Source organism: Podarcis tiliguerta, assembly GCF_965153285.1.
Source record: "Podarcis tiliguerta genome assembly, chromosome: 14".
Taxonomy (NCBI): Eukaryota; Metazoa; Chordata; class Lepidosauria; order Squamata; family Lacertidae; genus Podarcis; species Podarcis tiliguerta.
Genome location: NC_139547.1, coordinates 42719513 through 42745290, shown reverse-complemented (window position 1 = coordinate 42745290; position 25778 = coordinate 42719513). Strand labels below are relative to the sequence as shown.

Genomic DNA, 25778 nt, shown 5'->3' with positions numbered 1-25778 from the left:
TTCAGCAAAGGATCAATAGTGTCCCTACGAATCTCAATATAAAAAGGACATCTAAAAAATATATGTCCGGGGCTTCCTATTTCCCCTAATGGGCAGGCGCAAAGTCTCTGTGCGTACGGGACTCTTCTATAGGAGCCTTCCAGAACTGGTAAGGGCAAGGCCGAGCTTCTAGCAAGAGTGAAAGCCCTTCTTGCGTAGCTAGACTTGTTTTTGTCTCTTGACTCCCCTCCTCTCCTGACTTGGCTCCAGCTCCAGCTTCTGAACTTCCCTCTAGCACAGACTCTCCCTGCTCACAAAGTCCTGTTACCTCCTTAGCTTTCACCACCTTCTCCTCCCAGCCTTCTCCCTCTGACCACTCATTGTCGTCATCCCCCCCCCCATCATACCAAAAAGGCTCCCATTGCTGCTCTTAATACCATGGGCGGTTTGCAAGGAAGGAGATGGTCTTCCAGGGATTTGAGTTATTTAAGACTTTAAACACTAACATGAGCACTTCGAATTGGACCCAGAAACTAACCGGTAGCCAATGCAGCCATTTTAGAACAGGGTGTTACATGATTTCTGAAGGCAAGCCCCGCCAGCAATCTGACTACTGCATTCTGCACCAGCTGAAGGTTCCAAGTTGTTTCCAAGGGCATTGCAATAATCCAATCTGGAAGTACAGTGGGCAAGCCATCTCTCTCCGGTGACTGTTGAATCTAAGAGCACCCCCCAAGTACCCTGCAACTGACAGGCATAACAGGATATTGCAGCAGCAGTGCATCAAAGCACACCTGTAATTAACATGTTGCAACATATGCCCAATAGACTTGCATAGCAGCTGAAAAAACTCCCTACATAAAAAGCTGGATACCATGAAGTGAATGGGACCTATATAATGTCTTGATTCATTTCAATAGATACACTCTGAGTAAGATTGAGGCTGGATATGGTCCATTGTGTATTTGTGTGTTTCGATATTTCTTAAATAAATTGCACCTATGAATGTTGATTTTATGTATTTGGATATGCTCCTGTTAAAAGCTGCTTTGAGATCTGTTGGGTGGCAAATAGCCTTATAAATGGACTGATTGACTGACTGAATAATGTTCCCTCCAGAAGGCGGTCCAAAACACTGACCGCTAGAAGCGTCCGTGGAGATGGAACCCCATCAAAAGGAAGGAAAAATGAAACACATACATCGTGTTCCTTAGCACAAGTGCCAAGCCAATGCAATGCAATGAATGGAGATAAATGGAGCTCCCATTCATTGAAAAGTGGGCCGTGTCTATCGCTGACTCATTCTGTGATGCATTCTTAAGCAAGGGAGACATCTAGTGCTCAAAGGGTAGAGCGCGCACACAAATGTTGGAAGAATGGAGCCCAAAGATGCATGGTGTGGCAAGCCAAACTTGTGAACAATTTCTCCTGTCATTCATGTTCTTTTGTGAATGTGTAAATATCTACCATTCTGTTCTCTTAGTCTGCCTTATGCTTGTTCATCTTTCCCATAGGCTCTGGCCTGGCAGGTCACATTGTTATCTGGCTCCATCCCACAAGCCAACTTTAACTGACGGCTGGGGCGACCCACTGCCTGTCAATCACCCAGTGTCCGGTGGGTAGGTAGTCCCACCCACTTGTCAAATCCCATCGCACAGCAATGCCCAAGTGCCTGGCAGCCAGCCGCTGAGATTGATGCATGCCCAGAGGTGTGTGCTTAGCTTGCATTGGAAACTGGGCTTTAAGTGTTGTGGCTCTGGCCCTCTGGAATAAGTTGCCAGCTCAAATGACCAGCCTACTGAAGTTTTTGTTAAGAAGGCTTTCCCAGAAATGTGACCCAGTCATATAGGGAAAGTTAATTGCACAAACCGTGCCTGCTAGTATACTGGCAACCAATCCAGCTCTCTCAACAATGGTGCCACATGGTGTTGTTGTGATGTCCCAGTCAACAACTGTTGCATTCTGTGACAAGCTGCAGCTTCCCAGTTAAGCCCAAGGGAAGCACTACATATAGCACGTTGCAGTAGTCCAGCCTGTTAGAATTCCTGCTCCATGATTGCAGTCATGGGATTTTTGTCTATCAGATGACGGTATATGTTTTGACTCCACAGAGTGGGAAGTGACGGAGATAGGATGTTTATGTTACTGTGTTCCGTGAAGTGGGACTATTGTCCTTTGTTCTTTTCTCTTTGCTGTCTGATGCTAGAGAGAGAGGGAGCCATGTTGCAGTGCTCTGTGTGTGTTTATATGTAAATAAAGTAGATTAGCCAAAATGCTGAGTTGCTGAGGTCTGTTACGCAACTGCACAGACTCTGAGGATCCCTAAGTGTGCCGATGTCTGTTGGCATCAGTTGCTGTGATGCTCAGGCAGAAGAAAGCTTTTGAAGCTCCCGAACGATTGACCAGGAGGGAGAGAACATGCCAGTCAGTCATGTGTCTCTACCAGGGTCCTACTCGAGTGTAGGCTGAGGTTTCCAATTGGCCCACAATAGCCAAAATAAATTTTTCCAGGACAACAAAACCCACTGGTGACCCTCTGAGGCAAGGGAGAGGGGCTGAATAGCTGCAATTTACTCGGCCAGTGATGACACATCTGGGAAGTTATATATTTGCTCTGCATGCAAGATGTTTTGTGGAAGGAGCAGGCCCATGACAGTCTTTTGTCTATCTAGTTCCCTTTGTGTAGGCCTGAAAAGAAGACTATCCACATTGAGAAACTTCCTAGCCAAGGATTGCAAAGATACGGCTTTCCTCTTATTTCATTAAACATTCCTCCTGGCAAGAGTGCTTGTTTGTTTGTGGGTTTGTTTCAGGGAAAGGCGGAAATTAAATGGGTAGCTGTCATCTGACATTTTGTCAACTGTACAAACAAGATCCAAATAGCTCCTTGTTGATTTGAGAGACTGATAACAAAGATGTTGTGGCCAGCTTCCAGCTTCGGGAGGCCTGATGTTGTTGACCTTGAAAGAACAGGAGCCGTTTCGACAGTTTCTTTTTATGCATTGTAAAGAGATCTTCACAGAGGCTAGATCAACAGGGGTAAGTTTGCAAACTCCTGCAAACACCCCATCATTCCCATGATGGTGGACCCGGGTTGCACAATGTGCCAATTAACTTAGAGATCAAATGGGGCAACCCCTAAAATATGGTTCTGACACATTCATGGGACTCTGTAGCTATGCAGTCAACTATGTAAACAGAAAGAGAGAGAGACAGAGAAATGAGATCCTCAAAACATATACTTACAAAGACCTGTGGTCTTCCAGGATTTACAGAATGTTGAGGGGGATTAAAAAGAAACCAGAGCTGTGGGGAGGGGATTGAACTGCCCAACCCCTAATGTCCTTCAGAAAGCATCCTAGAAGGAGTTGCTGGCAGGGGAGATTTCTGACCCTTTAATGTGCAGGGATATTCCCCGGAAGGGATTCACTGCAAAGGTTTGTAAAATTTCAGCTCAGTGATTTAATCTTAATGGTAATGCTAAAGGTAAAGGTAAAGGTACCACTGACAGTTAGGTCCAGTCGCGGATGACTCTGGGGCTGCGCACTCATCTCGCTCTATAGGCCAAGGGAGCCGGCGTTTGTCCACAGACAGCTTCCAGATCATGTGGCCAGCATGACTAAGCCACTTCTGGCAAACCAGAGCAGCCCACGGAAATGCCGTTTACCTTCCCGCCAGAGCGGTACCTATTTATCTACTTGCACTTTGATGTGCTTTCGAACTGCTAGGTTGGCAGGAGCTGGGAATGAGCAACGGGAGCTCATCCCATCGTGGGGATTCGAACCGCCGACCTTCCAATCAGCAAGCCCTAGGCTCAGTGGTTTAGACCACAGTGCCACCTGCGTCCCTAATCTTAATGGTAAATACCTGCTAATTGTGATGAAGTATTCCAGCTATTTTTCTTAACAACCATTGTGCACTGCTCTGCTGTTTTTAAGCCATGTCCTTGGAATATAGGCTTCCGTCCTAAGACTCGTTTCCTCATAATTTTGCTCAGAGCGTTGCATAATAAAGCACTTATCTTTATACTTGGTGCTTATTATTTTGGACTGAATTGCTCTCTTGCCTGTACTCCTGCAACCCTTGGTTCCAAATCAGCAAGTTTCATCTTTTCTTTCTTTCTTTTTTAGAAGTGAATGTTCCTTTTTTCCAGGTCATTGATCTGTAAGGTTAAAAAAAAAATCAGTTCTCTGGATGACTTTTTTCCTCCTTTATCTTTTCTGGGCACAACCACTGCTCGCTTTGCCTTGCCTCCTCTGTTGCTAGATTGTCCTTTGCTTTCAAAAGGTAGAATGTCAAGAGTCTTCAACTGCAAATTAATGAATCCACAGATTAATTCATGGAGGGTTGTTTTTTTTTAATGTCAGAGCAGGAAATAGCTTCTTGGGCCACATTCAGAATGACACTCTTACATTTTCTTTGACGTCCATAAGGTGGATTTTCGAGGCAATCGTTCCCTCTATATAATAGCTAACTAGGGCAGTTGAGTGCCTATCAAATTGGCAGCAAAATGAGGTTCTCAGGCCTTGTGAAATGAACAGATATATACAGATCTGAAATAGAAAACTGCCCTATGCAGTGTTGAGCACAGAAAGAGAACCAAACTCATGGTCATCCAATGGAGATGAATGCTGGAAGAGTCAAGATAGATAAAAGATAGTACTTCTGCATTTAGTGTAAATCGCATGGTCTACCATGGAGTGATGGTCCATCTCTAGATAGTTATCCAAAAATATGGCCCTCTTCCCCTGATTGTATGGGCTTGTCTGGGAAACGAACCCTACATTCAGAGCCAGAATCCCCAACCTTTTAAGGCCATGGGCACATCTGGATTTTGAAGCAAGTCCCATTGCTTATCGCCACTTCTCACTGACTTCTCCAAATCAGCCCGCCCACCCCAAAAGAGAGAAAGAAGACACACATAAACACACTTTGCTTATCCAAGGAATCCGGGTACAAGTCGGATTCAGTAAGCCGGACCTGGGCTTTGAAAAGAAGCAAAGAAGCAGAAAAGGAAGTGGGGAAGAACGTCGTCTTTCTAACTTCCTCTTTAAGCTCTATGGTTTCAGCTCAAGGGAGGAAAAGGTAACAGCCCCATCTACCACATGATGAAGGAGGTCCAAAGGCTTCAGAGGCATCAAGGTAGACCTCAAGGACATCAAGCCCTAAACCAAGAAGAAGAAGAAGAAGAGTTTGGATTTGATATCCCGCCTTTCACTCCCTTTAAGGAGTCTCAAAGCGGCTAACATTCTCCTTTCCCTTTCTCCCCTACAACAAACACTCTGTGAGGTGAGTGGGGCTGAGAGACTTCAGAGAAGTGTGACTGGCCCAAGGTCACCCAGCAGCTGCATGTGGAGGAGCGGAGACGCGAACCCGGTTCCCCAGATTAGGAGTCTACCGCTCTTGACCACTACACCACACTGGCCCACCAGTGAAGTTAAGAGCGATATTCCCCCTTCTGGTAACCTCTTTCTGCCCAAAAGTAACTTGCACACAATTTTTTAAGGGCACCAGAACTTGCTTTACTGAGGCAGTGAGTAGTAAAACAGAAGTGGCAGAGCCTATTCTGTTTTCGTTTGTGACTGGTGTCAGAGGGAATCTCTGGTGGGTGCCTTCCTTGCTGGAAATGCACATCCCAGAATGCACTTCAAGGTCTTCTTTTGAAATGTGACATCTCTATGTTAAGTATAAACAACATTTCGACAGCTTGCAGGCTTGACAGCCATATAACATCCTCAACACAGCCCTTGCTTCCTGCTACAAGGAAGTAAGTTACCAGATGGTGGCTTTCCCCCTCGGCTCTGGTACCATTTCCTTTTCTTTCTTTCTTTCTTTCTTTCTTTCTTTCTTTCTTTCTTTCTTTCTTTCGCAATGGACCTCCTATCCCTATTCTGATTGCAGCAGTACAAACGGACGCCTGCCAATATGCCTGAGGAGAGGCGCAGTAGACTGGCAGAGCTGGTGGTAGAAGTGACCTCTTCATTGAAGTGCCTTCTGATTTTGTGCCATTATCAAAGCAGTGTCTGGAAGTGCCCTTCTTTTACAGTGAGATCTACCAGTGAAAATATAGTTGCTATATGCCTTTTATTTATACAATTAATAGAACTGAGGCAAAAGGCAAGGTAAGAAGCAGGATGTCTGGTTTGTTGGGAAGAGGAAAATGAGGCCACCACCTTGCTAAAGCTACGCAGGTCTGGGTCTGGTCAGTCCCTGGATAGCTGACCATCCGGGAACCATGCCACCTTGGGTTTCATGACAGAAGGAAGGAGGGAAATAGAAGTTTCCTTCAGATACGTAGCATGTCAACACAAGGGGGCTTGTGAAGAAGGCGCAGCAGAGACTGTACTTTTTGAGAATACTAAGGAAAAACCATCTTCTGCAGAAACTGCTGCTTGCCTTCTATCACTGTGCCATTGAGAGCGTGCTCACTTATGGCTTATGTGTGTGGTACGGAAGCTGTACTACCCAGGACAGGATGGGGTTGTGCAGGGTTGTTAAGGCAGCAGAGAGCATTGTTGGCTGCCCACTCTCCACCTTAGAGCAGATTTATGCCACAAGGTGCCATAGGAAGGCACTGGACATAGTAAAAGATCCATCGCATCCTGGTCACTGTCTCTTCGAGCTTTTGCCGTCGGGACGGAGATACAGGACGATGAAGACAAGAACGAGCCGTCTTAAGAACAGCTTCTTCTCCAGAGCGATCTCGGCCCTGAATGGGAAGCCCGGACTTTGAAAGTCAACTAATCTCCTTTGCTGTATCATACTGTATTGTTTAATTAGTGTTTTTATGGAGCAGTCAAGCAATTTCGTTGTCCCCGAAGGGGGCAATGACAATAAAGATATATTATTATTATTATTATTTTGATTGGCAATCCAAAGGCACACATGTAGAAAGGCAGAGGGGGTGGTGGGCACGGTCCCCCTTTAAGATTTTGGCTGAAAATGGAAAAACCAAAACAAAACATGATGGTCAAGTATATCTCCTGGGTTGCAGAGGAACACATGCAATAGGGATGGATGGATCTGTCAGTTTTTGTTTCCTTCTGTTTCTCAGTATTCCAGTCATACTTTTAGTTCGTATCTGCAGCCATTTGCTTTTTTTAAAAAAATTCCTCATGAAAATTCAGCAGCATTTTACGTGCGAATTTACCCGAATAAACACATCCTTGTACGCAACTTTGATTAAGCTGCACGTCTTCTTTTTTGAAAAAAACTCCCTAACAGAATGCATTTATATATGCTGTTTTCACTGTTGTACACACTTCTTTGTTGCAGAACAGAGCTGCAAGATTTGGAGAAACGCAAATTCCAAAGGGCAGCTGTGTTTTAGCTGGCTTCTCCATTCAAAAAGTGCAAATTAAAATGCAAGCAAAATCACATTTCTCACCCCTCCCAATCCTACAAATAAAATCATTCGAAGTTCTGACTGAAGTGTAACACTTACACAATATGAGTGCCATATATATATGTGTGAGAGATAGAGCATACATTTATTTTCTTTAAAAACAAACAAAAACAAAACCCGCCATTTTAGACTACAATCCTGAAAGCACCTCCTGTGGAGTATGTCTTATTGAGCTCAGTTGAACTTGCTTCTCAGTAAGCCTGCATATTAGCAGTGGGTAGGACTGGGCAATATCTAGTTTTCAATATCGTGATATATTCCCAGCCAAACATCACGATATATACCGATATATCATGATGTCTGAAATAAGGATGGAGCTACATAGAGGCATTGGTTGGCTTCACAGTTTTTCCCACATTGTGATTTTTGCATAACACACACACACACATTATGTTTCGCGATAGATTGCCAACCCAAAAGTTATGAAACCGGTTTTGGACACTACAGTGGTACTTTGGTTCTCAAACGCATTGGTACTCAAACAACTTGGAACCCAAACACTGCAAACCCGGAAGTAAGTGTTTCGGTTTGCGAACCTCTTTCGGAAGCTGAACGTACTCCGTTTTGAGTGTTACACTTCCGATCTGAGTGCCACACTACTGTTTTGATTGTTATGCTTCCATTTTGAGTGTTACCCTGAGGTCTGTCTGTTTTTGCTATTTCTTTTCCGTTTTTGTTTTTGCAGCTCTTTTTTGTTTTGTTTTTGTGACAGTGTGGAACCCAGTTCAGCTACTGATTGATTGATTGTGTGACCGCAGTACATTGTTTATTGCTTTCATTTTATGGATCAATGGTCTCGTTAGAATTTTAGGGTTACCACACGTCCCTGGTTCCTGGGGAAAGTCCCCGGATTTGCTAATCTGTCCCCGAACAAATTCCGTCCCTGGAATGTCCCCAGATTTGCAAATCTGTCCCCGGGAAATGTGGCAGTGGCAGCCTCAGCAGCCCGGAGCCAGCCTGGTAGCACAGTTGGCTCTGTCTGGCTTCAGGAGCTGTTCACTGCCGCCGGCCACTGCATGAACTGGGGACGTCCGGCAGTACAGATATCCTGCCCCCTTTGTTTTGACAGATCAGGGGAGGCTCGGGCGGGCAGGCGTTGCCCAGTTTTTAAAAAACTCTGTGCATTTATGTTTCACAGTGTGCGAAAGAAGGGCTTTGCACCTTTATACAATATGCATGTGTGCTTGGCCCCAGAGTCTTTTGCCTCACCATCCCCACTACTGACTCCCTGTTGCTACTCAGCTTTAAAAAGAAAGAAAGAAATAAAGAAAGAAGGATTCATTGAAAAAAATCTGGTAACCATACGTTAGATAGCAAAATTCATGTTACATTTCTGTTTTAGGGGTTGTTTTTAAAAGTCTGGAACAGATTAATCAATTTTGCATTACTTTCTATGGGAAACCATGCCTTGGTTTTGGAACGCTTTGGTTTTGGAATGGGCTTCTGGAACGGATTAAGTTTGAGAACCAAGGTACCACTGTATATCAATATATTGCCCAGCCCTAGCAGTGGGGAACCTTTTTCAGCTGCAGGGACACAGTCCCTTGTGGACAGCCCTTCCAGAGTCTGCATGTCTGGGGTAGCTGTGGCCAGCGGCAAAAGTGGGCATGACCAGAGGTGGAGCAGCGCAATGGCTCTTACCATCTGGCAACAGGATACATTTCAGGCATGCTTCACACACGCAAGCACATCTCTTCATCTAGGCAAGCAAGAGGCATTGTGGAAGTTCTAGGGCAAAATCCAGCAAGGCAAAAGCACTTAAGGAAGGTGCGGAGCAGTCCCAAGGGCCAGACAGAGGAGATACCTGCAGGGCCACATTTGGCCCAAAGGGCTGAGGCTCCCCCATCCCTGCTGCATAGGAATGCATTCTCAGTGCAGATCCAAGTCTGCTCTTTTTGGGTGACCTGGTGAAATAATCTGCAACCCAGGGCCCTAGCACAGATGTCAACTTTTCATGCACCAGCAAAAGATACGGATTGTCCATGCAGCACCCTGCATGGAGACGAGAGGAGGCAGACAGGAGAAGGCCAAGCCAGCAGCAGTATATGACAAACAAAGCTCCTGTTCTTCACATGGTGTACATTTTCACTGGCTCACGCAAAGGGCGCAGGAGGCGGTGATGCTCTCGGATCGTCTCGCAAGACTCCTGAGATGGCCAGAGGCAGCAGGTTTCGCAACACATTTGACGGCAGCTCCACTCGGAGCCAGAAGGTGAGGTGTCGGACGTTGGGGAGAAGTCAAAATCGGCAACCTGCGTTTCGACAATGGGGAAGACAAAGCCGGTTCCAAGAATGTCCTCGGGTGACAAACCAACCCTCCCCGTGAAGGCTTAGAGAAGTTTAAGTATACTTGTAAGTTTGCATTTTTGGAAAACAGCCAGATGCATCTAATTCTGTGAAGAATTATGTAGGGTGGTGGCTATTGGGCTGGATTCGAAACCTGGGAGACCAGGGTTCATATCCCCACTCGGCCATGAAGCTCACTGGTGACCTTGGTCTAGTCACTGCCTCTCAGCCTGGCCTGACTCACTGTTGGTGGGGGGTGTTAGGATTCTTGCTCCGTGTTTACAGTCATGAGATTGTTGTCTATCACATGACAGTGTATGTTTTCATTCCACAGAGTGGGAAGTGACGGAGACAGGATGTTTTGTACTACTGTGTTCCGGAATGTAGGACTATTGTCCTTTGTTCTTTCTCTCTTTGCTGTCTGATGAGAAAGAGGAAGGAGCTAAGTCAGAATGCTCCGAGTGTATTATATGTAAGTAAAAGTAGATTAGCCAAAATGCTGTGCTACTGAGTTCTGTTACGCCAATACTTTGCAGGATCGTAAGTGTGCCGATGTCTGTTGGCATTGGTCGCTGGGATGTTCAGGCTGAAGAAAGCTTTTGAAGCTCCCGAACAACCGACCAGGAGGGAGAGAACATGCCAGTCAGGCATGTGTCTCTGCCAGGGTCCTATACGAGAGCAGGATGATCCTAACAGGGGGGACATCCAGGAACATGGGGTGTCAGGACCACAGGATCTAGCAGCGATCAAGGGTCAGAGTCAGGGGCTGCAGTCTCCAGCTATGGAGTCATAACCAAGAGACCACTGAGCGTGGGACTGATAAACAGGAGCCCATGAGAGCAACCTATCATGCCTGAGCCAGGACCTTTGAGGGTGTGTTCCCCCAAGCTTGAGGAGCCAAATGCCTCCTGGTGCACATCACCAGTTGGGTGGCGCATAGCCATAGAAGGCTATGGAGTGGAGGAGGAATGACCTGCCTTCAGGCCAGAGAGTTGGCCCTTTAAGACTCTAATGTCATGCACAAGAGGGTGGAGCCTGGAGGTGGTGGTCTGGGGGGCAGATGCTCAGTCTCCTCTCAGCCTTTGGAGCTAGCCTGGGGTCATACAGAGTGTGACCTGGCTGCCTGCTCTGTGGGATCTTGCCTCGGACCCGAACATGATTCGAGGACTGGAACAGAGTGGCAGCTGTGCTCCACGAGGCAACATTTCGTTGCAGGCCCCGCTTGTGATGCAAGTAAGGTTAAATTCGGCTTGGGTTCCTCGCCCCACAATGTGATCATAGCAGCCTTTACGGAAGTACCTCCACAAGATCCTTTTGCTGTGCGCTGCTCCGAAACGTCACGTAGGCAGCTAATCCCAGCATGGCTGATAAGAGGGTGATGCAAGGCAGCACTAAGAAAGCTGGGTGGATGCCTGGAGAAGAGGAGAAGGAGGGTGCTTAGATTGGAAATCTATCCGGAAACATCTCAACGCCATTGTACGTTGTGTGTGACGACACTTGGACTTCTATGTCCAGCTCCTGTTGCCACAACTCAAAAAGGAGCAGCATGAATTTTTTTCCAGCTTGAGGGTTGCATTGCCTTCTGGGAACCTTCTGAGGGCCACATGCCAGTGGTGGGGGGCGGGGCCAGATGCCAGAGTGGGTGGAGCAACCCATGCACATTTTACTTTGGTACAGCAGGGCAAGTTTCTACACATACAGTGGTACCCCGCTAGACGAAACAGCCCTGCCTCTCCTGTCATGGCGATGGTCACTGCACGCACGCACGCACGCTCGCTTCCCCGCTCCTCCGGCTCCCTCCCACCTTCCGGCTGCCGACTCCTCCGGCTCCCTCCGATCTTCTGGCCGATGGCTGACCTTCCGGCTGCCTCGCGCCGCTGCCCACCGCCCTCACGCGCTCCTCTGAGAGAGCCGTTGCCGCCAGCAGCCAGCGTTGCAGCCGGAGTCGCGCTCCTGAGCCCCGCCGCCCTCCAGCAGCCGCGTCGCGCGGTGGCAACAAGGCGCGGGTGAGTCCGAGGTACCGGCTGCGGCAGCTGCCCTGCTTCTCCCCGCCCCTCCTCGTCGTTGTTAGTGTTTAACTGCAGTGGTGCTTCGCAAGACGAAAAAACTCGCTCAACGAAAAAACTTGCGGAACGAATTAATTTCGTCTTGCGAGGCACCACTGTACTCACACGCCCTTCTCTAGCTGCTGTCCAGAGAAGCGTAATCAGAATTTGGTGAGGAAGCATAATCAGAATTCAGGGTATGAAGCAGGGCCTGTGGAAAGAGTTCTGAGGGCTCAGGTAGAGAGGCATGGAGGCCACATTGGCTCCTGGGCCTGAGGGCTCCTTGCACTCCTGTTGTAGATCTGGGAAAGGTGTAGGAAAGGGGAACGGTTGGGCAGTTAGAGCAACTCCCTCCCTAGGGAAGCTTATAGAATTACAGTGGAACCTCGGGTTGTGGACATAATCCATGACGGAGGCACGTCCGCAACCCACAGCTTTCGCATCCTAAAGCACCACGTCTGCGCAGGCGTGATTTGGCGCTTCTGCGCATGTGCAAGCAGCAAAACCCGGAAGTAGCCTGTTCCGGTACTTCCGGGTTTCCCGCAGTCCACAACCCGCAAACGTAACCTGAAGCGGTCGTAACATGAGGTATGACTGTAGTGGCTTTGCACTTGAGGGAAAAGTGTGTGTGTGAGAGAGAGGGGGGAGGGAGAGAGAGAGGTGTGTAGGATTACGCAAGGGGTGGAAGAAGTGGATAAACCTAAGCCCCTTTTCTCATAATATTGGAACCCAATGGGGTCACCTAATTACGCTGAGCAATCCTGTGCAGGAGGAGAAAAGGTGAAGGAATGTAAAGGGCCCAGTCGAAATGGAGCAGGGAGCACTGGTGCGCACACCAAAACTTATACAGCAGAAAATACTATTTATAATCTATTAGACTCCTTATCTAATGTAGCTCTTTGTTGGAGATGTAATATGGACAATGCTTCCTTGAAACACATGCTTTTAGTGTGTCCCACACTAAGTTTGGGGAGAAAGTGCTGGTCAACATAAACAAGACACTACAGGAAAATTTAAGATTTTCAGAAGTGAATAGGCTCTTGAACTATATACCGATTGTATGGAAATCGACAACAATTGACAGCGAAAATGGATTCTAGGCACCCTAATGGTGTCCAAGAGACTTTTTATAAATGACATTCTCCATATATATATATATATATATATATATATATATATATATATATATATATAACACCTGCTTTCCAACTGTGGAGTAGCTTTTCTCCTAACTCTCACCTGACGGCCTCACTTGAATCTCCTGGTACGACTGCAACATGTTGACCCCATTCTCCACTCGCACGCTAAGGCAGTACTGCCCAGCGTCCCTGAAGACGTGGCTCAGATTGTAGTGCGTAGCATTCATCGCCACCAGGTGGCAGTGGTCCCTGTCGAGCGGAACGCATTCGGTCTTGATTAACCAGCACAAGTGGAGAGGCAGGCTGGGAAGAAAGAAGGACAAAAGCTCTATTCTGCTTTAGGTGGCTGGCGCTGCAATTTTCTGCGTGCCAACTCAGAATCAAGCTGAAATGGGACTTACTCCCAGGTAGGGATAAAGGATAAATTTGATTCCTCTCCCATTTCAAGACAAGGCTACCAAACGGGGAGTTTCCAAAACAATGCGTGAACCGAAACACTGGGATCTTTTGGCATGTGCTGACTCAATTTTCCAATGCAGCTCTCCAGCCAAGTAAAATGTGTACAGAAAAGATCACAATATATAAAATCAAAACAATAACCTAAATAACACCCCCCCCAAAGAGCCACATTTTAAAAGGGTAAAAGGTAAGGGTACCCCTGCCCGTACGGGCCAGTCGTGTCCGACTCTAGGGTTGTGCGCTCATCTCGCTCAAGAGGCCAGGAGCCGGCGCCATCCGAAGACACTTCTGGGTCACGCGGCCAGCGTGACGAAGCTGCAGCTGGTGAGCCAGCACCAGCGCAGCACACGGAAACGCCGTTTACCTTCCCGCTATAAAGCGGTACCTATTTATCTACTTGCACTTAGGGGTGCTTTTGAACTGCTAGGTGGGCAGGAGATGGGACCGAACGACGGGAGCTCACCCCGCCGCGGGGATTCGAACCGCTGACCATACAATCGGCAAGTCCTAGGCACTGAGGTTTTACCCACAGCGCCACCCGCGTGGGTAAAAGGGTTTAGGGTGTCAATCAGGTCAACCAAAGGCCTGGTTAAAAAGGAACATTTTTGCCTGGCACCTAAAGGTGTACAATGAAGACGCCAGGTGAACTTCCCTGGGGAAAGCATTCCACAGATGGGGAGCCACTGCAGAGAAGGCCCCGTTCTTGCCTTGCCACCCTCCGGACCTCTCACGGAGGGGGCACACGAAGGAGGGAGTCAGAAGATGATCTCACCTGGTTGGCCACTGTGAGAACAGGATCCTGGACTAGATGGGCCATTGGCTTGATCCAGCAGAGCTCTTGTTATGTTCCCCTACGCACACATTCTACTACGTATTTTCTTGCCTCTGCCAAAGCAGAAGCGTAACAACCCGGCTGGCAGTGCAAATGGATAAGAGAGCCAAAAACAGCCGCCGCTCCAGATTCATTAGCTCAGCGACTGTTTTTAGAGATGATGTGGCAGATTTTGGCCGGCAATGTGACTGTTGTGTCTTGAAGAAGAGTCAACAACAGACCTTTGTCCTGCTGCGTTTCGGGACAGATTCCTGCTCTTTGGACCTCCGTACAGACAGCAAACACCAGCTATCTCATCCTTCAGAGGTTAGCTGCTTGCTTCCCGGGGCGTAGTCTACCCAGTGAAAGCAATGCACTTGGCCGTGTTTGATCTAATAATCCCTTGATTTCATAGAGATGAAAGGGACCTCTGAGGGCCATCCAGTCCATCCCCCTTGCAATGCAAGAATCTCAGCTAAATCATCCATGACAAATGTCCATGCAACCTCTGCTTAATAACCTCCAAGGAAGGAGAGGCCACCACCTCTCGAGGGAGACTGTTCCCCACTGTTGGACAGCTCTAACTCTCAGAAAGTTCCTCCTGGCGTTTAGTCAGAACACCCATCGTTCTACCCGGACACTGAGGTCCAGCACTGAGGGCCTTCTGGCAGTTCCTTCACTGCGAGAAGCCAAGTTACAGGGAACCAGGCAGAGGGCCTTCTCGGTGGTGGCGCCTGCCCTGTGGAACGCCCTGCCAACAGATGTCAAAGAGAACAACAACTACCAGACTTTTAGAAGACATCTGAAGGCAGCCCTGTTTAGGGAAGCTTTTAATGTTTGATGCATTACTGTATTTTAATATTTTGTTGGAAGCTGCCCAGAGTGGCTGGGGAAGCCCAGCCAGATGGGCGGGGTATAAATAATCAATTATTATTATTATAGTCGAAAACTCCTTTCTTGTAACTTGAATCCTCGGGTCCAGGAACCAAATCCAGCCTCTCTATCTGGTGCTTGGGATGCTCCTCAAACCACACACTCGCCAGAGAATTCCTTAAGAGACAACTGATACACATTTCAGTTCCTGTTTCCTATGCCTTCAGGAGGTGCCTGTTGTCCTAGGAAACCCCAGAGGAGAATGCAAACAGCAGATCAGAAGGGAAAGTAGAATGATTGATATAGGTGTTTTTGTTTTGTTTTTTTGCTGGCTGCTTACCTGCCTTGGATATGCAGCGACAGATTTAAGTTTTCCATCACATGAGCCTCTGTGGATCCGACAATGTTAATACCTCTGACGGCATCTGAGGTAGAGAGGTTAAGAACTGTAAGTTTGTGCTTTGAAGGGAGAGAATTCGTTGCTGGTCTTAATGTAATTAGTATTTTGGGCAAATCTGAGAGGGATAACATTGGAAGCACAACAGCGGGGATCATTCGGCTGGCAACTTAAGGGTTAATTCTGTTGCCAACAGAATTTGGTTCAAGCTGTGCACAACCACCTATGCACAACCTCTGCATCTGCAAACAAATGCAAATACTCCAAAATGTGCCACAGACCTCCTTACAAAGGGAACCCAACCTCCCTGCTCAGCAAAGTGAGCACAGTTAAGCATGTGCAAAGTGCTTTTCTCACATCTCAACCAGATCCTCACAGCTGAGATGAGGGGAAGAATGCCCAGGCTAAAGAATGTTTTTTTTCCTTCCCGGTGGGCCTGAGCTTAGACACGCTTTGTTTTAGCGATGGGCAGAGATAACTGGTATCCAGCAAGTGAGAACATCTGAGGCTAGTTTGGGAAGGACACACACAAGCATTGTGTCTTTCGATCTCTGCCAAGCTAGACTGGTGACTGGGAGCAGCTGCCGAGACCATATAACACTGGTTCTGAAAGACCTACATTGGCTCCCAGTACATTTCCGAGCACAATTCAAAGTGTTGGTGCTGACCTTTAAAGCCCTAAACGGCCTTGGCCCAGTATACCTGAAGGAGCATCTCTACCCACATCGTTCAGCCTGGACACTGAGGTCCAGCTCCGAGGGCCTTCTGGCAGTTCCCTCCTTGTGAGAAGTGAGGTTCCAGGGAACCAGGCAGAGGGCCTTCTCGGTAGTGGCGCCCGCCCTGTGGAACGGCCTCCCACCAGATGTCAAGGAAATAAACAATCTGACTTTTAGAAGACATCTGAAGGCAGCCCTGTTTAGGGAAGTTTTTAATGTTTGATCTTCTATCGTGTTTTTATTGTTCTGTTGGGAGCTGCCCAGAGTGGCTGGCGAAACCCAGCCAGATGGGCGGGGTATAAATAAAAAAATATGATGATTTCTGAACCAATCCGGCATTACACTGAATGCTGCAGACTGTTCCTGTTCCATAGCCTACTCAAGAGTCTGTAGCTGCCCTGCCAATTTCAGGCTGCCCTCGGCCAGCTCCTCTTGTCTGACCTCTTACAACAGTGGTCCTACCTGCCACCTTCCTCCTCTGCCTCAGTGTCGCCCTTGTAGAACTCCGCAGGGAGGAGGGGGATGGGGACAAAAATTGAATTTGTTGGCTCTGGCTCTGCTCACTGTTGGTTTCCCTGCCTTTTGCGCTGCCAGTCCCAATAGGAGCCAGTGATCACTGATCTGTAGGAAAGGAGACCAAGCTGATCTCCTGAACTTGTGTTCCTCACAGACCAAAAGGGATGCTGAGTATAGCACTAGCTTTTCCCTGCCATTACCCATCAATTCCAAGGCAGCAGAAAAATGCCCTGTTTTCTGGACCATCTTTCTTCGTTGCTCCAACCTGCTCCCATCTTGTCTCCATTCTGCTGCCACCTCCAGGTGCACGGTGCAAACCCCAACAGTAGGGTAATTGTGGTAGACGGTGGGGTATTCTGTTGTCATCTCGGTTCTGCAGGTGATGGGGAAACAGTGGAAATCAATTGTGTTTGTGTAGGCATATTATTGGATGGTTTCATTCATGAATTGCTTCCTATGCATCTTTAACATCTGGGTAAGAAGAGACTATGCGCCATCTGGACTGTGGCCTGGATTCAGTGGTGGACTGGATCAGGGCCAATAAACTGTGTTTGAACCCTAAGGATACGCGATGAGCCTCCTGGATCAGGCTAATGACTTATCTAGCCCAGCATCCTCTTCTCCCAGTGGCCAACCTGTGAGAAACCCTCAAAGCAGGATCTGAGGATACAAGGACCCTCCCATCCTCTGGCCTCCAGCAGCTGGTATTCAGAAGCATTAGGGTCTCTAGCTGTGGAGCCTGAGCATAGCCAGCATGGCTAGTGGTCAGAGGCACTGTGGTTGAGTGGCTCTTATGTCAAAGAAATTGGCCAGCCGTCTATTCTAGACATGTTCCAATCCCTCTGAAATGAAGATCTAGGGCAAGGGCTGGGAGATATATCATCCAAAACTGTTTTGAAGTCCATATTGTGCTATCGGTTTCATAATTTTTGACCTGGCAATATATTGCAAATCATGATGTGTGTGTGCGCACCATGCAAAAATCACAATACGGGAAAAACCGTGAAGCCAGCCAAAGCCTCTTCATAGCTATATTCTTATTTCAGATATTGTGATATATCAGTATAGCATAATGTTTAGCTAGTGATATATCACAATGTTGAAAATCAGATATCAATTACAACTGTTCTTGGCTAGGGGTAGTCTGGTCACAGTGACTCATGCCTGGTAACCTCAATTCTTAATAACTGCAATGCAATGCTCTATGTGTGGTTATCATTCAGTGTGATCTCAGAGGTCCACCTGGTGAGAAATGATGTTTGTGGTGGTGGTTCCCTCACTGCGAGAGGCCAAGTTACAGGGAACCAGGCAGAGGGCCTTCTCGGTAGTGGCACCCGCCCTCTGGAACGCCCTCCCATCAGATGTCAAAGCGATAAACAACTACCTGACATTCAGAAGACATCTGAAAGCAGCCCTGTTCAGGGAAGTTTTTAATATGTGACATTTTAGTGTATTTTTCATCTTTGTTGGAAGCCGCCCAGAGTGGCTGGGGAAACCCAGCCAGATGGGCGGGGTACAAATAATAAAATAATAATAATAATAATAATAATAATAATAATAATAATAATAATAATAATAATATATTAGTACAGGCATATAAATAATGGTCTCTGCTAAAATCTGTATAAATAAAGGGAGGGAAAGAAAAAATAGGGACATACCCATCTCCAAAATCCCATTTGTAAGTGAATGAAGCTGACTTGAAATAATTACTTGGGTCATGAAGTAAGAATGATACCCGGGTCAGGGCGCCTGTTGGAGATCGGGAGTCAAGTTTGTCATGGTCCTCTGTTTGGGTAATGGACAGATTCCCTACTATAAACTCTGTCGGGGGGGAAAAATACAAAGAATATATTTAGTCATCTGAAGCTCTCTCAAAGACCTTCCCATCTAATGAGAAAATCTCTCATTTATTCTTTTTGAGGATAGGCAAATACTGGGATTTCCCCAGCTTTGATCAAGTTTAATTGGTACATGGTATCAACTAAAACTTTAAGTTGCTCATCAGGGGGAAGTACATTTTAAAGGAGAAAAAAAAAAGATCTGAGTATTGGCTGAGACTAAAAAGTGGCAGAATGGAAGCCAACCTCAATAAGTAGCTGCACAGACCAATTCTATATCTCTGTCCACCCTTCCTCTTAGACAGGAAGGAATATAAGAGGACTTCCTGTTCCAGCTGAGCGTTGCTTATGCAACAGTGTCATCCTTAGCTCAGCTGTGTCTTCCAAACTTAGCTATGCAGTACTTTAGTCCTGACATGGCTTGCTGCTTCTTTGTTCACCCTGTGGTTCTTCTGTGGTCCTTATCAGTGGCGTAGCGTGGGGGGTGCAGGGGAGGCCGGCCACACCGGGCGCAACATCTGGGGGAGGGGGTGCTCGCACTCGCAGCTCTCTGCCCCTACCTGGCTCACTCTCTCTCTCTCACTGCAGTGCTGGCTGTGCAAATCCGATCCGAGCCGCCGGGTCGCCGCCCACTGTGGAGGGGAGGGTGCCAGGCGTGCCGTGCGGTGCGGAGAGAGAGCGAGGAACTATCTGGGGGAGAGACAGTGCAGCGGGGGGGGGGCGCAAATTACTTGCCTTGCCCCGGGTGCTGACAACCCACGCTACGCCACTGGTCCTTACCACTGGTTGGTCCCATGATCCCTGGCTCACCCCAGCCAAGGCCTGGCAATGGCAGAGGGCCCTCGTCAATTATGTGGGTGACCAACAGAGATGAGCTTTGGCGTTGTATTGAGAAAGTATTTTTTTAAAAAAAGGCAACGGTCACAGGGGAAGGCTGTCCCAGAGTCAGGAAGGATTGAGAGGTGTCTGAGAAGTGATGAGCCTAGGAGAACCAGCATTGTAATGTTCTTGGACGTAGTGGGAGTTCAACATGGCCAGTGGCTTCCCAGGTCCAGCCACTGCCATCAAGGAAACCCTAGTCAGGTGAGTCATGGACAGGTAGACAAGGTCACAGGCAAGGGTGGAGAGTCCACCACAGATACTGCCTCCCTTCAACCTAGAGCTGGCCCTGTAGGACATCTTCAGAAGCACTGTACGAGACCCCCTTCTTTTACAGGAAAACATAATAAAATATGCACATTTTACCTGACACCTCTAACACCGTTAGGTTTCTTGCAATGGTCTGACAGAGCCAGCAGTCTGTGTGCATCACCTGAACGGAAACAGGAAAGACTCCTGGAAATGGGCTGGTCACTATAACTGTGGAGTCCGCACCATGCCCGGAGCTCTCTACCAAAGTCAAAGGGGCATAAACCCAGTTGAAATGGTACTTCCGGTCACTAACGGGTGAGTTGCCTCCATCCTTCATACGCAACGTTGAATGAATCGTAGCCTGTGCTTCTGTCGTGATGGGGCCGTCATTGGTAATGTCCAAGTCATACAGGACTGAAGAAATAAAATCAATGCATACAATTTCAGAAATTCACAGTGCAATCCTAACCATACTGACTTAGAAGTAAATTGAAGCCCTGTTGAATTCAGTGGGATCCCAGGTAAGACTGCAGCCTTAGCTATGGCAATAACAAAGCCAGGACCACTATCTGTTTTCATTTCCTAGGCACACCATAGAGGAACTCATAGTTGCTGTTTGTGGTCCCCTGTGGCCAGTGGCGTAGTGTGGGGGGTGCAGGGGGGGCTGGCCACACCGGGCGCAACATCTGGGGGGGGCGCGCTCGCACTCGCAGCTCTCTGCCCCTACCTGGCTCACTCACTCTCTCTCACTGCGGTGCTGGCTGTGCAAATCCGATCCGAGCCGCCGGGTTGCCGCCCACTGTGGAGGGGAGGGTGCCAGGCATGCGGTGCGGTGCGGTGCAGAGAGAGAGCGAGGGACTATCTGGGGGAGGGACAGTGCAGCGGGGGGCGCAAATTACTTGCCTTGCCCCGGGTGCTGACAACCCACGCAACACCACTGCCTGTGGTTCAGATGCACAGCTCATATCTATTAGGAGCTGTGTACTCAGCATTGCGGGCCCTGTTTTGCAAAACTTCCGCCGTGCAGCAAACATATAGGACCGCGCCCTGTTGAACTCCCAGGACTTGGGGAAGACTTCATGATTATTATTATTTCAGCAGGCATTTAAAGTTTTTCTTTCTCCTAGTTTTGCTCTTACTTTTAAGTGACTTTTATGATGCATGCTCTATCCCTACTAAATGCTGCTTATGCAATAGGGCATTAAGCTCTGCATGTACTACAGTCGTACCTTGGTTCTCAAATGCCTTGGTACTTGGACGTTTTGGCTCCCGAAAGCCAAAAACCAGGAAGTAAGCGTTCCGGTTTTCAAACGTTTTTCGGAAGTTGAACGTCCGACACGGCTTCTGCTCGAGTGCAGGAAGCTCCTGCAGCCAATCAGAAGCTGTGCCTTGGTTTTCGAATGGTTTCGGGAGTCGAACGGACTCCAGGAATGGATTAAGTTTGAGAACCAAGGTTCCACTGTATTTAAATAAATGAATGATAGATTTTTCTTCTGAACCCAAAATATTTTCTGGGCAGGTGACAACTTGAGAATGAGCATCACTGGTTAGATATTAGTTGGATGGATTCACCTTGCTTTAAAACTGCAAACGATAAATGCGACTTCGAGCCTGGTGTTAATTTTGTGTTGATACTGATCTGGACATCTGGAGGGCTTTTATTAACTTAGATGTTAACCTTAAGACATATGTGCTGATAACTATTGTATCTGTAATGTGAACGAATGGTGGGGGGTTTTTTTGTTGGTATTATTTATATATTATTTTTGTTTTTTATTGCCTTTAATTCTTTCACCCCCCCGCCTTCCTTTTCTTTGTTAAACGTTAATAATAAAACATGATAAATTGGATCCTTGAGCTTCTAAGACCTTCCGCAAAATGTTCTTCTGGAGACCAGCAGGCCAGTTCTTTGACTCAGCAGAGTTTTCTCTCTCACCTAAGGATAAATACACTGTACCACATTGCCTGGATTCCTAATGTTCCTTTACCCTGCCATAACTGATGACAAATGTTAACACACCAGTGTGATGAACAAATCCAGGAGTGTGATAAATCGCAAACTATTTAAAGCCAGCTCTTCGAGAAACTGTACTTTCTCCTGCCACTTGGTTCCAAACCTTGGAGGGTGAAAAATGGGCAGGGAACGTAACGTATTGGTATATGGTATATGGATGCTGCTTTTTGCTGATTTTATTATTACCGTATTTTTCCATGTATAACACGCCCCTGTATATAAGACACCCACTTTTTTGGGGGGGGGACACTCCAAATTGAGAAAATGGGGGGGATACACTATCCATGTATAAGACGCCCCCAATTTTTAACATAACTTTTTTTAAAAAAAACACCTAGTCATATACATGGAAAAGTACGGTATATTTTTTATACTGCCTTGACATAGTTTGAAGATGGGAATTATAATATCTACATGGTGCCTAGGGAACAACTTGTACCTTAATATCAGCAAGACAAAGGAGATGGTGTTGGACTTTCGGAGGAAGAGAGGAGAACTAGCCCCATTGTACATTGGGGAGGGCTGTGTGGAGAGAGTCTCTTCCTTTAAATTCCTGGGAGTTTATCTCAGTGAAGACCTTACTTGGAAAATCAATACAACCCAGGTGGTTAAGAAAGCCCAACAGAGACTCTATCTCCTCAGAGTATTGCGGAAGAACGATGTCAATCAACATCTGTTGATCTCCTTCTACCGGTCCACAATAGAAAGAGTCCTTTCATACTGCCTCACGGTGTGGTACGCTGGTTTGACATCATCCGATAGGAAGTGCCTACAGAGGGTGGTGAATACCGCACAATATATTATGGGCTGTCCCGTGAATCCACTGGATGAAATAGTGGAAGATCGTTGCGTCAGGAGAGTGAGGAAAATTCTCAGGGATGATTCACACCCTGGCCGGCACTTTCTGGATCTCCTGCCCTCGGGCAGAAGATATAGAAGCATGATTAGTCGCACCAACAGGGTAAAGAACAGCTTCTATCCATGGGCTGTTAGGCTGCTGACTGAAAAGATAACAACAGGGCTTGGTGTGTGTGTGTCAGTAAACGAGGGGAATTAAGACTAAGAGAGCTGAGTGGGGGGTGCTTGTGTGGTCTCACTGTATACAAGTTGTAAAGTGACAATAAAGTATTTCAATTTCAATTCCAATAAACACATGAATAAATAAAATGAATATTGGACCACTATTTCCCCTGTCCTCTGTGCAACGGGGGCAGGGCACACATTTTTTAGCCTGAGGGCCACATTCCCCCATACATAACCATGTGGGGGCCACATGTCAATGGTGGATGGGGCCAGATGTCAACATGGGCAGAGCAAAGTGATGTGATAGTCACCTTTGTACAATAGATTACATACCAGCCATGCAAAAGCCAGAGGTGTTCTCTCTCTCTCTCTCTCTCTCTCTCTCACACACATCACACACACACACATCACACACACAAACACACAGCCTCTCTTTGGCTTCCTTCCAGGCAAGTGAGAGCCACCACAGTTCACAGACATATTCCAGCCAGGTGAAAACATTCAAGGGGTGTAGGGCCTGTCAGAGCGGGTGTAGCCCATGAAGAATTCCAAGGGCCACAGAGAGAGGCTGCAAGGGCCGTATTTGACCCCAGAGCTTTATCAGAGCAATATCCTGCTGACCTGAATGGTGATGACTTTGGAAAAGAAACGAACATCTGCCCATCTGTACGTACAGCAAATTTTGTAACTGTAGAGTTAAAGCCATCAGATCTGTTCAGCGTGTTAACAGAGTACGGACTCAGTGACCGGGCTGTTTCCAAATGTTTGCGTTAGCTTAAGAATACTATTAACAATTCCAGCAGCAGCAGCAGCTTCTGGAAAGAGGTCATTTAACAAAAAGCAAGCTAATAAAGAGTTACAATCAGGAACATCTTGTGGATTTGGCCGGGCTACTGAACCAAACAAACATTGCCAGGACAATCAATTTTCAAGTGGTGACTGGAAATTTTTTCCACAAAAAGGCCAGAAAAGCATTTTTTAAAAAGTGAATAGTAAGTTTATCTACCTTTCTAAAACTAATACTACTGTCTTCTGATGGCCTGGTCTGCATTGCAATATAAAATAATGTTTCAGTGTGAATTCTTTCTCCTCATCTGTATTGCAGATGTTCAAATCAAACATTCAAAATTCCTCTCAGAGGCCCTGTCCCTAGGATTAAAGTTTCTGATGTAGAACTGCTGTTTTTCGCTCTTTTCCCCCAACGGGGAAATGTCCTGGGTGAGAGAAGCTCCTGCCACGCCTTCTTCCATCTTGCACAGAAGCAGAACATAGAGCCATCAACCTCAGAGCTGTGAAAAGCCATCTCTTCCTCCAGACAGTCACTGTCCACCAACTCAGATGCCATTTATTATCTTTTAACCACACCGGACCCTAAGATGTAAGATGTACATCTAAGATATACCTGCCCTTCTTCTAGAGGTCTGGAATATAATTGAAATGAACGGTGCAGTGTGGAACCCTAGATTTAAATGCAGCCCCTTGTATGCCAGCCATATATTTATAGCCATGCTCTTGTGCTGGGATGCTGGCACAATAAAATCTCCGGTGCATGTATGCATCTCAAAGTATACAAATCACATTGCTTCCCTTAGACATAAAGAGCTGACCAGTCTTACCTGATGCTGATCTGACATGGCAAAGGAGAAGCACACTGCAAACTACCTTGGAGAGGCTCAGAGAGGCTAGTGTCTGGGCCATTTAGAAAACAGCTTCCAAAGGAAATGTCATCGGCTTGGCTCCCGCAATTGCTTAGCTCCGGCAATCAGGCTTCATCTTCAATTGTGCTAGCTTGCCTTAAGGAGGAGACGGCCAAGTATCAATGGCAGGTGCTGCCCCCTAAAGGCAAGCTGGTTGTACTTACACATTGTTCCTGCGCTGCAGATGCGGGTCACATCCCATCCCTGCAGAAATGTTATTCCTAGGTTTGTTTGTTTTTGTTTTAGATTAAAAACAAAACAAATATGCAGAAACGACAACCCCCAGAATATTGTGGCTGGGGAAAGCTGCTGTTCTTTCTTTCTTTCTTTTAAATAAATTATGTTTACTGAGTTTTAGAGAACATACAGGAAGCACAGAATATAGGCAAAATCTGAAATCAACAGATTCACCTGTCCCTAAAATTAGGGGTAGGAAGGAGGAGGAATGAAAAACTGGATGGCAAGTATCAGGAAGAGTGGATTAAATTTAATGATTATCTAGTTAAATTTGTTAAGTTAAATTAACTGAAAACAGCTTGCAGTTACTTAATTGGCTTAGGAATTTATTTACGTTAAGTGATGAATTAATATGTTTAATTCCATAAGGTGAAGATTTAAGGATGTTAATGTTTAAGTTAAATTTCATAAGAATTGGGATTTGGAAAACTGTTAAAAGGACATGCAATGAAATTCAACCAAGGGGAAGCGAGGAAGTCACTTAACAAAGTTAGTAAGTGTAATTTTCAATAAGGCTATGATTTATGTTTGTTTGTCTTGTGTGTTTGTTTGTTTATAATATTGTGAAAACGAAAAAAAAATTAAAAAAGAAAAAGAAAAATTGGATGGCAAAGACGAAAGAATGGAAGAGGGCAGGGCTGACTGAGTGGAACATTGAACTGCTCCGCTACACTGCAACATTTTGTTGCAGGTCACATCTTTATTTCCAGTATGATGCAGAATGCAGCTTGCTAGCACTGCATCCTTAAGAAATGTTTTCAATACCAAATATTCAAAAATAAAAAATTTACATTCCTATGCATATTCCTTTTCTAATTGATTTCGGTTTTTAAGTTGTAGCATCCTTCTGTCCCCCCCCCCATTTATTCTGCCACACAACGACCTTATTTGATACAATTATGACTAAATATGAAAGTTAAATAATATTCTAATGCTTTAGGACAGATGTTTTGGACTACCCATCAGCCCCAGCAAGTCAGATTTGGAGTCCTGCTCTGGGTTGCTGAAAGCATCACATACAGTAGCTTTACAGTCATCCACACAACAACCCTGTAAGGCTTGTCAATATTAATATCTCCACATCGCAGGTGTTAGATTGAGGGTGACTGAGCATGGCGTGCCTAAAACAATCTGATTAAAGGAAAGCAGTGAAATTTCAACTGGGCTTCTATGGTAGTAAAATTTATCGTACTTTAGAATTATAATCCCT

General features: G+C 46.5%; 1 protein-coding gene across 2 annotated transcripts; it reads right to left on the bottom strand.

Annotated features, from left to right (window-relative positions):
* Positions 1–5476: 5476 nt before the first annotated feature.
* On the bottom strand, positions 5477–24547 carry TMEM130 (transmembrane protein 130). 2 transcript variants are annotated; one of them, XR_014504925.1, is made up of 9 exons: positions 24251–24547; positions 19712–20011; positions 18287–18449; positions 16826–16998; positions 15337–15421; positions 12954–13156; positions 10969–11081; positions 9358–9635; positions 5477–5653 (listed from the first exon to the last, which is right to left on the bottom strand). XR_014504925.1 is itself a non-coding variant. In XM_083413646.1 (8 exons), exons 1-8 carry the CDS (start codon positions 24330–24332, stop codon positions 9453–9455), a joined length of 1302 nt encoding a protein of 433 aa, XP_083269772.1. In that variant the 5' UTR covers positions 24333–24547; the 3' UTR covers positions 7443–9452. The 2 variants fall into 2 exon arrangements, 1 of the variants encoding a protein (XP_083269772.1); XM_083413646.1 differs by lacking the exon at positions 5477–5653 and having other exon boundaries at positions 7443–9635.
* Positions 24548–25778: the final 1231 nt, after the last annotated feature.